Raw genomic sequence first — 16,487 nt, forward strand, 5'->3', positions numbered from 1 at the left:
TTTGTAATAATTTTAGCTTAGCTATTCACAAGTAAATGTAAATCAGTCATCAAACTGAAAACTAGTTAGAACAAAGAAGTGCTTTTATAGACCACAGATTGGTAGAGGCAGAAGGAGTGGATGAGGCTTAAGAAGAGGAAGCTGAATTTCTACATGCCTCACATATCTGCAGTTCATGATAAGTCACACAGGTTTGCAGTAGCCTCTTACAGTGCAACTAATAGCATACAATAATCTCTTTCAGCCACAGTAGATGTTAAATATGCCTCAATAATTAAGGATTCTTCCAGGTGGTGAAGCTCTGCTGGTAAGATAAGAATGGTACATTCTAGTAGTCTGAACATTAGCAGGTAGGTTCATTCCTACAAGTTACTGCGACGTTACAGTTAACCACCCGTAAACTGTAGAGGCAAAATTACCCGGCATTTATCTCCTCAGGACAGAAATGGAACCAGTTTCTCGAAACAACTCGGAAAACAGTCTAGATTCAACTAATTTATTAATGAAAATTCTAGTTACCAGACTGGAGAGAACTGTGGAAGTTCTCTGGTCCGGGAGCAACTGGGGACTTATTTTGGAATAGGATCCTACATTGACAATAAATATCTGCAATAGCAGTTCTGATAAAATTAATTATGTTGACATGGCTGTTTCATAGAATGCTCAGCCACACAACAACAGCAGTGGGTTGAGCTGTGGCTGCTAGGAGTGACAATTGAGAACCAAATGAGCAAATCAAATCAAGGCATTTTGATGTGCTCATGTTTTGTGGCAAGCAAGTCCTGACTCATGTTACAAATTCAGAATCACCAATTGGTTCACACATATCTGCTATGATGGAATTCAGCCTAACACATTGTTTAGCCTCTATATTTACATGTTTCACCTGGCCATTGGTCCCTATCATGACTTCCCTGCATGAGCATAAGCATTACTGGTCAGTGGGCTTTGAGTTAGCCTGTGACTCAAGCATCCTTGCACTTTGAAAGTTAGAATTTAAAGAGGGATATCACTTGAAATAAAAAGCATAAAAATGAAAACAAAAATAGTGTGTTTAGAGGATTCAGTGTAATTTACTAGGCATGGTCTTATTGGGGGTGGTATGCCATTGCCTCCCTCTGACCTTTGAACTGACTTAGCTGACCAATTAAAGGGGTAACTACAGTTGATTTTGGATTCTAAACTAGAGTGTCACTTATTTTTCCCATCAACAAACATCACTAGAGGTGAAAGCAGTGATGATTGACGGATTAAAATCTTAGGACTGGCTAAGAATCAAGCTCCAGAACTTTGGATTCATCATCTGGAACTTAACCACACCATTTATAGCAATTTAACAACAGTTATTACTTTTTTAAAATTGTAACAGATGCTTCTCATTGTTATTGTGTACCTTGGTCTAGGGAATGTGATCAGTTAAAGAATAATCCAACAGACACATACTAATAATTTAAAATTACATGTTTTTGCAATGTAAATACACTGTCTTGTTATTGTTGCATGCAAACATCTAGTCACCAGCACAGACTGAACATACTACACAAGAGCTGCATAAGATGTAGTGTACCTCAAATGCATGATTATTTCTACGTACAGTCCATCCTCAATGAAATTTCTAAAGCAATTAACTCTGAAACACGATTGGTGTTTAATTTCACCAGATCTGTACAGTAACATTATTAAATAGTCGTAGCAAATGGACTGTAGGAGCAGAGGAACGACACTTACTATTATTGTCTCAACTTGAATCCTTCAAACAAATATCTTTATGTTTCCATTAATATTTACACCCCTCGGTCTGCAGTACAGTACAGCTGCACCAACAAACCTGTTTTGTAGATGGCGCTATTCCCACACATATAGTGAATAAACCTCTGGGTTTTGAAGTTGTAAGAGGGAAACATCAGATACACTGAAATGGAGCTGTGCCCAGGCCATTTCATTGGTTATAGCAACAGCTCACAGTAAACATATCAAGTAATTTAATTCTGGTCTGGCACAAATTCAGTTATCATAGGTAAATCATATAGAAGTAAGAAAACAAATCTATAATTTCAATATAGGTATATAACTTACCGATTTTTGTAATCTTGCAGTTTGGCAATACCATCATTTAGTTCTGCCACACTTTGTTCGAGTATTGAAATTCCCATAAGACAGCATTTTTGTATTTCTTTTTCTATAAGTTCATCAACCTGGAAGAAAAGTTATGATTAACAAATCTGCAAATGAAAAATACTTATGATAAGTACTGAACATTAATGTTTTTACTGAAAAATCACCTAAAATATGCCACACATGAGATAAAGAGGTGTTTACATAACTTTTGAAGAACAGAAGAAGAAAATGCAGACAATAAATGCAAGAAAAATAAATGTACTGAAAAGTAAAGCCTCTGAATTTTTTATCTGAAACTCTAAATAAAACGAATGTTGTTAACACTCTACATCCTTATTCATCATTTCTACATATTTGCAGCCTTCTGCCACTAGAAAGGCTCCAAACTGTAATGTATAACACAACAATGCAGAACGTTAACTGTTGCTACATGGGAAACAGCGTGCTGTAATCGAGTTTCGAGTAGTTCATCCACACATGGAGCACTCTCTCCTTCAGCATGACAATGCCAGAACACACACAACCAATTCTGTTCTAACAGGGACCAGAACGGTCGCAGGGTCCATGTGATGGAAAGCGCAGCGGGACCTGCAGAGCAGCCGGTGAACAACAACACAATGGGAAAGGACAGACACGACCAACAAAGGACAGAATGAACAACAACAAGAGTCACAAGAAAACCTAACAACCACGTCCACTCACACACAGAACAAGAACGTGAAGAATCTGTCTAAGATGAGGCGATGTGTCCAGAGACGTATGCAAGATTAGACTAGCTGGCTCAGCAAGAGGCAGGTACTTAAAAACTTCATTGGGGGCGCCGCTATTGGCCACTGGAACCACATGTTCCACTGTGGCACCCTCACACTAAATGCGAGCCAGGAGGCGCCCGCCACCATAGCTTATGGCGTGATGGTGCAAAGACCTTTTGCGGTCTTCGATGTCCATGACGTCTGGCGGGGATTCAAATTCTGCAGCACACGGTACCAGATCCCTTCCCCCTGAAATTTGCGCGTAGAGGCGGAAACGTCCCGAACGATGCTGAGGTGGGAGGCAGGCTCATTAAGCGCTTTTGGTGGGGAGGAAGGGATGCCCGAGGTATCAATGGCAGCCGATCCAGAGTCCAGGGTGGGGGAGCGTGCCGCCGATCCACCCATAGGTGGAGAGGGCTGGCGGCAGGCCCGTGGGGAGACGGCAACCAGGAGCAGGGACGGTGACTCGAGCACCATGTCCACACCTGAAGGAGGTAGGGAAAGAGGTGGCAGCAAGAGTCCCGTAGTGGCATGCATGCGGTGCTGATTATGATGGTGGTGCTCCGACCCTGTTGACGTCTGCACTGACATCACACTCTTCCCATGGGCCGCGATGACTGTGGCCGATGTTCTACCCACCTTGCGCCGATACTCGAGAACCCACACCGCCGTGCCAGGGGCATACTGCTGCAAAGACTGGGAGTGGGGGTGGGAGGAGGACGGCATCAGCAAATGGAGCAGGGTCCACGGCTGTCACCCATGAAGGAGCCTGCCGGATTGCGTCCATCAATTGGTGTAGTGTGATAGGTGCTCAAAAACAGGGTGAGGGCCGACGTGGTTGGAGATGTATAGACCGCCTTAGTCAACTGGTGTTTAAAAGTGAGATCAAGCCTCTCCGCCATGCCATTGGAAGAAGGGTGGAAAGGGGGGCTATGGATATGTTTGATACTACTGGCCTGACAGAAGTTGTGGAAGGAGGACACCATGAATTGGGGACCATTATCAGAGACCAACATGTGTGGCAGGCCCTCAATGGTGAGAACCTGGGCCAGGGTCATGAGTGGAGCCTCCTTGCTGGTGGATGCCATGCGGACAGTATATGGGTACTTGGATTAGGCATCAATGATGAGTAACTACATGGACCCCAAAAAACAGGCCCACAAAATTGATATGGATGCGATCCCAGGGCTGGCGAGGCACAGGCCATGGTGCAAATGACTGAGGGCAGCTTGCCTGGTGACGCGCACAGACACTGCACCCACAGACCAGGCGCTCAATATCGCCATCGATGCCAGGCCAATACACGTGCCAGTGAGCCAAACCTTTTATACGGGACATACCCCAGCGCCCGAGGTGTAACAAACCAAGCACCCGAAGCCGCAATTCTGGAGGGATGACCATCTGACGGGCAGCCGACTCCGTTGCCAACAGAAGGACATCATCAACCACAGAGAGCCTGTGGGACAGATGGCGCCAGAGGCTGAAATCAGACTGCATCCAACGAGGACATGGGAACGGTCACCTGTGGACCACGTAGTTGAGAGCCTGCCGTAAGACAGGGTCATGGTGGGTAGCCGCAGTTATGTGAGCAGCCATAAGAGGCAGACAGTCCAGTGCATCCCGGAAGGCAGAATCAATGTAAAAGCAGAGGACCTCCTATTGGTCAACAAAGGCAGGATCAGGGCCTGCTGGGATACGTGGCAAAGCGTCTGCGTTAGCATGGTGGGCAGTGGGCTTATATCGGATGGTGTAAGCATAATTATGTAAAAACAATGACCAGCACTGGAGATGTTGAGCCGTCCACTCTAGAAGGTAAAAGTGGGGCCCAAAAAGTGTAACCAAGGGTTTATGGTCTGTCAGGAGGGCGAACTTTGCCCCAAAGAGATAGGTGTGAAATTTTTGGACAGCAAACACAATCACCAGAGCGTCCTTTTCAATCTGGGAGTAGTTCCGTTGTGCTGGGGTCAACATCTTAGATGCATAAGCGATGGGCTGTTTGGAGCCATCGGCATCCCGGTGCGCAAGGATGGCCCCAATGCCATATGCCAACGCATCAGCCGCCACAACCAAGGGGTGGTCCAGAGAAAAGGGAGTAAGGCAAGGAGTGGACTTCAGCATCACCTCTAAATGGAAAAAAGCCTGGTCACAGGCAGGAGTCCAATAAGAAGGTACCCCTTTAAGACACAAGTGATTGAGGGGTTGAACAACTGAGGCAGCGTAGGCAAGAACTTTAAGTAATAAGTAACTATGGCCAAAAACACCTGGAGTTCATATTAGTCCTTGGGATGAGGAAGGGCCTCAATGGCCGCGACATTACGACCCAAATTGTGAATGCCATCTTTGCTAAGCCAGTGGCTTAAGTATTCCACTTCTGGTTGAGAAAAACAACACTTGTCCAGCTGACAGCATAAACCAGCAGACCGCAGAGCATGAAATGAGGCGCTGAGGTTTTGCAAATGTTCCTGGTAAGAACGCCAGGTGACCAAGTTGTCATGCAGATAATTCACACAGGCAGGGATAGGATGTGTAAGCTGCTCCAGGAATTGCTAGAAAATGGCCGGCACCAGAAACCAAAGGGAAGGTGCTTGTACTTATACAATCCAAAAGGCATGTTGACAACAATGATGTTCTGAGATTCGGCATCCAAGGCCTCAGCCAGGTCGATCTTTGAAAAATACTCTCCTATGACAAGCTTGGCACGAAGGTCTTCCTTGCAGGGAATGGGGTAAGTGTCAACGAGGGACTGAGCATTGACTGTAGCGCCGAAGTCCCCACACAGCCAAAGGGACCCATTGGGTTTCTGTATGACCACCAGTGGTGTCACCCATGCACTGTAAGTTACAGGATCCGGCATGCCAGTGGCCTGGAGCTGATCAAGTTCCTGGTTGACCACTGGCTGTAAGGACACCGGAAGGGGCCGGCCCCAGAAAAAGCGAGGCTGTGCATCTGGCTGAAAGCTGGAAGCACATCCGAGATCCGTTGCAAAGAATGATGAAAAGCGAAGCACAGATCGTCCAAGTCCTGAAAAGGAACAGCCATGGAAACGACCTTAACTTCGTAGGAAATTGAAAAGCCTAACAGTTGAAATGCATCCTGGCCAAAAATATTTGAAGCCAATGGATGGTCGATGACAAAGAGGGTAAGGAGCTGGGGAACATGCTTGTATGTTGCCTGGACGACGAACTGCCTCCAAAAGAGAATGGAACCGTCTCCATAGGTGACCAAATGGCGAGAGGGAGGTGACAACGCATGAGAGCCCATTTGGGTATATGTCGCCATATTAATCAGGGAGATGGTGGCCCCATTGTTGATCTGAAAACTGACATCCTCAGTGAAAATGCGGAGTGTGAGGAAAAACTTCTGTGTTGACGGGTTGTCCTGTGGGACGACTGATTGCAGAGCATGGAATGTATCTTGAGGCCCAGGAGGGGCAGGATTGGAGCGAGATGAGTGACTACGACAAACTGATTGGACATGCCCTCCTTGTTACACAGCGAGCATGTTTTCCAGGGGTGGGGACAATCAGCCTGAAGGTGCTGATGCCATAGAGGCGTCGGACGTGGAGTCCCAACGGCACTGGCCTCTGTCGGCCAGTCCACAGCGACATCGCGAGGGTGGAACCCGCTGTGAAGCCGCCAACTGCGGTTGCGGCATAAGATGCTCGTTAGCTGCTTCAGGAATTTCAAAGGAGTGGGCAATGGGGAGAATCTCTTCCAAGGAGGGAGTGTCGAGTTTCAATGCCACAGTATGGAGCTCAGGATTGGGAGCCAACTGAACCACCACATCCCAGATCAGGCGGTCCACGTACAAAGCCTTACATTGCTGATTGGTGCATGTGAAATCGGATTGACGGCTGAGACCCTGCAAGTCCATGACCCAGGAATGATACGAATGACCAGCCTGTTTATGGTACTGGTGGAACTCCAGCCAAGAGGCGACCACACAGTAGCACTGGGCATAATGGTTTGCCAGCAAAAGGCATATCTCCTGGGAAGAGAGAGCCACAGGCTCAGACAATGGTGCCAACTTGCGGAGAAAAAGAACGTGTTTGGGGAGGCCCAAGACAAAAACAATGACCACTGCAAGAAGTTGTCCGTGACTTGAAAATCTGTGAAATGTTGTTTCAGCCAGTGTAAGTAAGTTACCAAGTCCTCTTTAGCGTCATTAAAGGGTGGAATCGATAGCGAACGTGGGAAAGCATAAGACACCCGAGGACTCTCGAGCTGTTGTGGTAATACGTCCCGGGCATCGACTTCGTCCGTTAGCAACTGCAGCGACTTTTTTAAGATGTCTAACTGGAGCTGCTGCTGCTTCTGCTGCATGAGTTGCTGCTGTTGCTCCAGCAGACAGACCAACTTCACCTCCATACCAACAATGACCACCATTTACCTCGTCCCCAAAATGTTGTAATGGCGACTGGAACGGTCGCGGATTGAAGTGACAGAAAGCGCGGTGGGACCCGCAGATCGGCCCATGAATAACAACACTATGGGAGAGGACAGACACGACCAACAGACAGAATGAACAACAAGATCGAAACAACGGAGTCACAAGAAAACCTAACAATCACGTCCACTCATACACAACTCAAGAAAGTGAAGAAACTGTCTAAGGTGAGGTGATGTGTCCAGAGATGTATGCAAGATTTAGCTGGCTGAGCAAGAGGCAGGCGCTTAAATACTCTATTGGGGGCGCGGCTATTGGCCGCTGGAACCACGTGTTCCACTGTGGCACCCTCATGCTAAATGCGGGCCAGGAGGCGCACGCCACCACAGCTTATGGCGCGATGGTGCAGAGACCTCTAGGGGTCTTCGATGTTCATGACGTCTGGCGAGGATTCAAATTCTGTGGCGCGTGGTACCAGAAATTCGACATCTTCAACAATCCAACTCCTTGGTTTCACTGTTATTGATCGTCGCACATAGAGTCACAACTTGGCTGCTCTATCCAATTTTCATCTGTTTCCAAGACTTAAAGAACAGCTTCAATGACTTCACTTTAATAATGATGAAAGCAGTGCAAGCAGAAGTGAGGTTGTGGCTCTACCAACAAAGTGAAACATTCTATAGTGATGCTACCAACAAATTGGTCTCTCAATGGGAGAAATATGTTTGTTGCAAGAATGACTGTTGAGAAATGAATATGTAGATACGAAGACTAAAGATGTAGAGGGTTAGAATCAATTGATTTACTTAAAAACCTTAAAGTATTTTCACATGAAAAGTTCAGAGGAATTACTTTTCAGCATGTCCTCACAGACCAAAGGAATATCCAGCTTTTAGGCAGAGAGTTGACATGTCATTATTTCTTTCTATGATAGTATAGTTGACAAATCAGTTAATGACTTGTCTTGGCATTGCCTGAAAGGGTTTCATCCCAATTATCACAAGGGGGAGTAATAATTGTTAGCTGCATGCCTGAAAACAGACAGTATCTGTCTTTCCTTAGGGAAACTTCATGAATTACAATAGGATCCAGATATTGAATAAGATTGGATAAGGGATGTAAAATGAACTGCATTCAGGTACAAATACACTCCTGGAAATTGAAATAAGAACACCGTGAATTCATTGTCCCAGGAACGGGAAACTTTATTGACACATTCCTGGGGTCAGATACATCACATGATCACACTGACAGAACCACAGGCACATAGACACAGGCAACAGAGCATGCACAATGTCGGCACTAGTACAGTGTATATCCACCTTTTGGAGCAATGCAGGCTGCTATTCTCCCATGGAGACGATCGTAGAGATGCTGGATGTAGTCCTGTGGAACGGCTTGCCATGCCATTTCCACCTGGCGCTTCAGTTGGACCAGCGTTCGTGCTGGATGTGCAGACCGCGTGAAACGACGCTTCATCCAGTCCCAAACATGCTCAATGGGGGACAGATCCGGAGATCTTACTGGCCAGGGTAGTTGACTTACACCTTCTAGAGCACGTTGGGTGGCACGGGATACATGCGGACGTGCATTGTCCTGTTGGAACAGCAAGTTCCCTTGCCGGTCTAGGAAAGGTAGAACGATGGGTTCAATGACGGTTTGGATGTACCGTGCACTATTCAGTGTCCCCTCGACGATCACCAGAGGTGTACGGCCAGTGTAGGAGATCGCTCCCCACACCATGATGCCGGGTGTTGGCCCTGTGTGCCTCGGTCGTATGCAGTCCTGATTGTGGCGCTCACCTGCACGGCGCCAAACACGCATACGACCATCATTGGCACCAAGGCAGAAGCGACTCTCATCGCTGAAGACGACACGTCTCCATTCGTCCCTCCATTCACGCCTGTCGCGACACCACTGGAGGCGGGCTGCACGATGTTGGGGCGTGAGCGGAAGACGGCCTAACGGTGTGCGGGACCGTAGCCCAGCTTCATGGAGACGGTTGTGAATGGTCCTCGCCGATACCCCAGGAGCCACAGTGTCCCTAATTTGCTGGGAAGTGGCGGTGCGGTCCCCTACGGCACTGCGTAGGATCCTACGGTCTTGGCGTGCATCCGTGCGTCGTTGTGGTCCGGTCCCAAGTCGACGGGCACGTGCACCTTCCGCCGACCACTGGCGACAACATCGATGTACTGTGGAGACCTCGCGCCCCACGTGTTGAGCAATTCGGCGGTACGTCCACCCGGCCTCCCGCATGCCCACTATACGCCCTCGCTCAAAGTCCGTCAACTGCACATACGGTTCACGTCCACGCTGTCGCGGCATGCTACTAGTGTTTAAGACTGCGATGGAGCTCCGTATGCCACGGCAAACTGGCTGACACTGACGGCGGCGGTGCACAAATGCTGCGCAGCTAGCGCCATTCGACGGCCAACACCGCGGTTCCTGGTGTGTCCGCTGCGCCGTGCGTGTGATCATTGCTTGTACAGCCCTCTCGCAGTGTCCGGAGCAAGTATGGTGGGTCTGACACACCGGTGTCAATGTGTTCTTTTTTCCATTTCCAGGAGTGTATTTATTAACATGATTTACTAAATATTACACAGTACCAAATTTTGACACAAGTACAAGAGTAGAGCTAAAAAACCAAAGTACATATGCAAACTTCTTGCAGCACATAAGAAAGATGTTGATTGTTTTAACTCTGGACAAGTGTATTTGTATGAGCTTCAAACACATCTGAGTACACAGCATACGAGGGGGGATCAAAAAAATAACCGGAATTTCTTTCTAGAAAGTATATACATTACTGTTTTCAAATACAATCTTAATCTCCTTCGAAGTACTCTCCATTAGCATTAATACACTTGTCCCAACGTTCATTCCAGTGTTCGAAGCACCTTTTAAATTCGTCCTCTTTGGTACCTGCTAGCACTTTCATGACATTGCGTTTTACATCTTTCGCATCCGCAAAACGCTTCCCTCTTCCCTCTCAAGTCTCTTTTCATCCTCGGGAATAGGAAGAAATCCGAGGGTGCTAAATCAGGGCGCGTGGGTCAAGGTAGTCGTCTTCGTTGAGGCCAAAACCTGGCGAATGCTGAGAGCTGTGTGTGTGAGACCGTTGTCGTGATGCAGGAACCACACTCCATAAGCCGGACATTTTCTTGACAAACTTCTGCGAAGCCATTTCATGACCTCTAAATAGAATAGTTGGTTTACTGTCTGGTTTTCAGGAACAAATTCAGAATGTACGATCCCTTTGATGTAAAAAAACCACATCAACATCGTTTTCACATTCTATTTCACTTGTCGAGCTTTTTTTGGTCGAGGTGAGCCAGGTGACTTCCATTGTGATGACTGTTGTTTACTTTCTGGATCGTACCCATAGCACTATGACTCATCACTTGTAATGATTTTGTTGAAAAAATGTGGATCATCTTTGAATGCGTCCTTGATTTTGAGACAGTCTGAAATGCGACGATCCCTTTGATCTCCGATAAAAAGCTTCGGCACGAATTTTGCTGGCACTCTTCGCATCCCCAAATCAATGTTCAAGATGCGCTGAATTGAGCTCCAGGACAACCCGGACACATTCTCCAGTTGGTCGATTGTCCTGCGTCGATCTTCACTGATGATATCACTGATTTTGTCTACGTTGTCTTTGCTTCGAGAAGTTGAAGGTCGACTGTAACAGGCCTGATCTTCTATCACCATTTATCCATTTTTAAACCGAAAAGACTATTCGTACACTAGCGCTTTACTAAGAGCATGGTCTTTGCAGGCTGGCTGAATCATAGCTACAGTTTCTGCTGCGTTCTTGCCGAGCAAGAAACAAAACTTCACTGCCGCACGTTGTTAGTAAGAACTAGCCATTTCCTCGCGTCACATCTACACTGTACGCACACTCAAAGAACTGCCAAAGAAACCAAAATTCTCACGGTTGGGTGATGCTGTGTGGCAGAATGACTCAGCAGAGCTCCTACTACAACCCTCTGGAGGCGAAACATGTTACTACAAGTACACGATGTGCAGCACAACGATTCCAATTACTTTTGGGTTCCCCTTCGTAGATACCAGAAGCAAAGATCAATGGACACACACTGGGAGAGACTTCATGCGTGAAGTTCATTGGTACCCACATGGATAATAAACTGAGGCGGCAACAATATGTGGATAAGTTAAATGAAGAAGCTCAGTTCGGCCTGCTTTGCACTCTGAAACCTCTCCCAATGTGTTGATCTGCATACAGAATTGCTAGCATATTTTCAGTTCTATCCTATGCTATAATCTTCAGGGACATTGCAGCTAAGGTGAAAAAATACTACTTACTTCAAAAAATGGCTCTGAGAACTATGGGACTTAACATCTGAGGTCATCAGTCCCCTAGAAATCAGAACTACTTAAACCTAACTAACCTAAGGACATCACACACATCCACACCCGAGGCAGGGTTCGAACCTGCGACCGTAGCGGCCACACGGTTCCAGACAGAGGCATACTGACAATCCTTCTTTCCACGTACAATACGAGACTGGAATAGAAGGGAGAACCGATAGCGGTACTCAGGGTACCCTCTGCCACACACCGTCGGGTGGCTTGCGGAGTATGGATGTAGATGTTTTGTAGATACCTAGAACCGCTCGGCCACTCTGGCCGCCAATACTATTTACTCTACAGAGGCACATAGTAAGAATACAATGTGATGTTGATATTCTTCCACGTACATGACAGTACATATACCCCATAATCAGGTTTTGGTTAATAACAAGAGTGAACTTAGAATGAACACAGCTGTTTACAAATGCAATAACTGAAGTAGAAATAATTTCTATAAGGACTAAATGTATCTCTCTAGGATTCAAAAAGAAGTACTATACTCTGGGGCAAAACATCTCCAGGAGGTTATCAGGCAGGAAATATAAAACCCACAAATATTTAAACACAAAGTAAAAGAATACCACCTAAGCCACTCCTACAATTTACGTGAGTTCAGGAATATACACTCTTACATCTCCGATGATATATGTATCAGATAGCTTCTAACATTGACAGTATTCCTGAACCTTAATAAAACTGACAAACAGGGATAGATGCCTGACTGGAAATGGAGGAAAACAGGTCCTATGAACATGTGTCCAGAATGCATTGTTGGCATGGTAGATGTTGTGGATGAATGGAAGTTCCTCTGACCACATGCCAAGTGTTCCTTGAGTGTTGCAGGTTATGTGGTTCACACCACATACTGTAAGTGGCAGAATGGTCAAGTATTCATGTTGAGAAGCCAAGATGGTGTTTCTGTATGTATGGCCAAGCAGATGGAAACTGTCAAGAAGCTGTACCCTGTACTCAAACAAGTACTCTCACAGACTCCAATTAAATCACATTTAAGTGCCTGGCAGAGGGTTCATCGAACCACCTTCACAACAATTTTCTACTATTCCTATCTCGCACAGAAAAAACTCCTATATCTTTCCATGCAAGCTCTGATTTTCTTTATTTTATTAGATCGTTTCTCCCTATGTAAGTTGGTATCAACAAAATATTTTCGCATTCAGAGGAGAAAGTTGGTGATTGAAATACCGTGAGAGGATTCCGCTGCAACGAAAAATGGATTTCTTTTAATGGTGTCCACCCCAAATCCTGCATTTCAGTGACACTGCCTTATTTTGCGATAATACAAAATGTGCTGCCTTTCCTTGAACTTTCTCAATGTACTCTGTCAATCCTATCTGGTAAGTTTCCCAAATCATGCAGCAGTATTCTAAAAGAGGTCCGACAAGCGTAGTGTAGGCAGTCTCTTCAGTAGCTCTGTTACAGTTTGTACGTTTCTTGCTAAATAACACACAGGCTTTGTCTAGCCTTTCCCCCAACATTTTGTGTGTGTTCCTTACAATTTAAGTTGACTATAATTGTAATTTCTAGGTATTTAGTTGAATTTATGGCCTTTAGATTTGACTGATTTATCGTGTAACCAAAGTTTAATGGATTCCTTTTAGCACTTGTGTGGATGACCTCATACTTTTCGTTATTTAAGGTCAACTTACAATTTTTGTACCATACAGATATCTTTCTTAAATTCTTTTGCAATTTGTTTTGTTCTTCTGATGGCTTTACTAGTTGATAAACGGCAGCATCATCTGCAAACAACCTAAGACAGCGCTCAGATAAATCATTTATCTAGATAAGAAACAGAAAAGGGCCTATAACACTACCTTGGGGAACGCCAGAAATCATTTCTGTTTTACTCAGTCACTTCCTATTAATTACTATGAACTGTGACCTCTCAGACAGGAAATCATGAAGCCAGTTACATAACTGAGACGATATTCCATTAGCATGCAATTTCACTACAAGCTACTTGTGTCGTACAGTGTCAAAAGCCTTCTGGAAATCTAGAAATATGGAATCAATTTGAAATCTCTTGTCAACAGCTCTCAACAATTCTAGCCCTTTTTGGTAATTTATGTGACCATGGGCCCTTTCAGACAGATGAAAAATGCAGGGAGGCGGCAGACTGTGCGTACAGCAGATTTGGAGGACCAGGTTGTATAGGGTATTGAGATGAATCTTAGTATTAGCTCCAGGCAAATGGCCCACAAGCACGATGTATGCCAAAGTAAGATGCAACAGGTGAATGAGTGCACTGCATCCCATGGAGGCCACTTTCAACATCTGTTGTAAGGTGGATGCACTGTACTACGTTCCAGGATGATTAGTTCTTGTTGCACACGCACTGTCTCATTTCTGGACACATGTTTATAAGAACTTTTTCCTCCATTTCCAGTCAGGAATCTGTCCCTGGAGTTTATCGGTTTTATCAATGTTCACCCTGTATAGACAGTTAATAGTGCTCTATGTAATGTTAAAATGCTTCGTTTGAAGTGTTAGATAATAGCAGCTTAGAAGTGTATAAGGTGAGTCTCTTGCCAGTCTATGAGGTACGATCTTGTGTGGTGGTGTCGAAGTGAAAGTGGAGCTTTCACCCTTGGTATCTGGTTGACAGCCAGCTGTGATCTGGAAAATAATACCTAACACTGATTAAATGTGTACCTAGGATACATCTTAAGAAGGGATTGAAAGTTCCAAAATCAATCACGTAATAACTTTTTAAAATCATTGCTGCTGCCACAGATTATTTTATTTATAATTACAAACAGTTGAAACTCCAGGATGGAATAAAAACTGTATTATGAAAAGGGCAGATGGGGTGCTCCTCACCACATTGAGTTGCAGACAGGTATACTGAAAGAACTGTTACACACTGAGCTTTCAGTCAAAGCCTTCTTCAGAAAAAAAAAGAAAACACACACATACATATTTGCACAAGCAGGCATACCTCAAGCACACAAGACCACTATCTCTAACTGCTCTGGCGACACTGCAACTTTTGTATTGAATGAAAGCAGGAATCTGTGGTGGGGCAAGGAAGGGGAGGGATAGCAGGCTATGAGTGATGGGAGAGAAGAGCGCTATCTGGTGGAGCAAGCAGGAATTGAAATGCATTGGGAGGGGGGAGGGGAGGACAGGGAACAGAAAAGAAAAGGAGCAGAAAGGAAAAAAACTGATGGGTGTGTTGGCAGAGAGCAATGCACGGCGAGGGTGAGAGGATGTAATCTGGGAGTAAGTGATAGGACAGAGAGGGCAGAACTATTGGGTGGAGGGTGTTGGCCCTTACATTATTGTAGGTTGAGGCCAGGTTAATCTCAGAAGCAAAGAATGTGTTTTAAGGGTAGCTATCATCCGTGCAGTTCAGAAAAGCACGTGGGTGGACAGGAGGATACAGATGGCCCAGTTTGTGAAGCAGTCATTGAAATCAAGCATTTTATGTACAGCTGCATGTTGGCCATAGGGTGGCCCACTTTGCTCTTGCGACAGTCTGGCAGTGGCAATTCATTCTGGTGGACAGCTGGTTGGTAGTCATAGCAACACAAAAAGGTGTGCAACGATTGCAGCTGAGCTGGTATATGACATGGCTTCTTTTGGTTGGCTCAGTCCTTGATGGTGGATCTTCTCCCAAGTTCACAAGTCCGCACTCCGAAGTATTTCTATCTCTCGCAACCACGTGCAAACCCCTCCACACTCCAAGGCTTTCCCGCGACTGTGAGTCCCTCGCGACGTACCGTCCCAGAACTTCACGTGTCGTCTACGACTGCCCAGGCCTGCCTCCTGCTCAGAACTACCTCGTGTCCTCTCTGGGAACTCACTTCCATCCAGTCTCCCCATTCACAAGCGCTATGATTGGCTAGAGCACTCGCGTCATGTCTTCATGCCAACGCAGTCACAAACATAATGAAACATATTCCAAATACTGGATTTACATTTAAATACTTAAAATTAAATAAATATTCCAACGGCTGGACGATAAACACACTCTAACACACCTTATTAAATACATAAACAATTAAACATATATTAAAAGAAAAGATGCAAAAGGTAGGCCAGTAGCATAATGACTAGGTACTTTATAAAACACAGTAACTATTTAACCAATTTCTTTATGAACAGCATATATCGGATATTAACAAAGACATGGATGAATCAATATATTTATAAGCATGCTGCTACCGTTTTTTCGTATAACTGTGGAGTAATTATGGCCTGACGCCATCAATAGTAATTGGCCACTTTGACCTCCAACACCTCATGTACTTTTCAAGTTACATGTCTGTAATTTATACCAATTTAGGTTAACACTAACAGCTTTCTAAAGACACGGCGATCGACAAATCGGATGAAGCGTTAATATTTTGGAAATTCGTTGCTGGGTGTTACTTGTATAATTTACCGCCAGATACTAAACTTTAAACTAATAAAGGTATTGAAAATCTGATTACACCACTAGAATCTCGGTGCAAATAATAGTAATGCACATGTTTCTTTTTGAGGTATCATGATTCATCTGCTATTATTAATTTCTGTACAAACTGTGAAATGTCTGCCATTAAGGTTTCACAAAGTCCGCCATCTTTGGCGCTCCTGGCAAAGACATCTCCTTCATTGACACAAAGTACCAACCTCACCACAGCGGAATTCCCAGCCACACAGGTGGTCGATGCGCTGGGGCTACCCCTCTCGTCCGGCTAATGTTTGCCACCACATGTTTGCTTCCGGGACCTGGCATTGATGAGCGTCCTGTGCGCCGCCCCTATTCCGAATATATGATATTTCCAGGGTGCCACAACTCGCCCATGACCTCACAAGGGGGAACAGAAAGAAGCAAAATCGTACATAAAT

General features: G+C 45.3%; 1 protein-coding gene across 2 annotated transcripts in view; it reads right to left on the reverse strand.

The window, feature by feature from the left end:
- The window catches only part of LOC126297897 (uncharacterized), a 302,392-nt gene that overhangs the window by 42,441 nt on the left and 243,464 nt on the right, over positions 1–16,487 (reverse strand). The window contains exon 4 of one of the 2 annotated variants that reach the window (XM_049989206.1): positions 2,077–2,195. The exons of the other annotated variant lie outside the window; for it this stretch is intronic. Within the exon in view, the coding sequence (XP_049845163.1) occupies positions 2,077–2,195 (119 nt within the window). The remainder of the gene's footprint in view (positions 1–2,076; positions 2,196–16,487) is intronic. 2 annotated transcript variants of the gene reach the window in all.

Source organism: Schistocerca gregaria, chromosome X, assembly GCF_023897955.1.
Source record: "Schistocerca gregaria isolate iqSchGreg1 chromosome X, iqSchGreg1.2, whole genome shotgun sequence".
NCBI classification, from domain to species: Eukaryota; Metazoa; Arthropoda; class Insecta; order Orthoptera; family Acrididae; genus Schistocerca; species Schistocerca gregaria.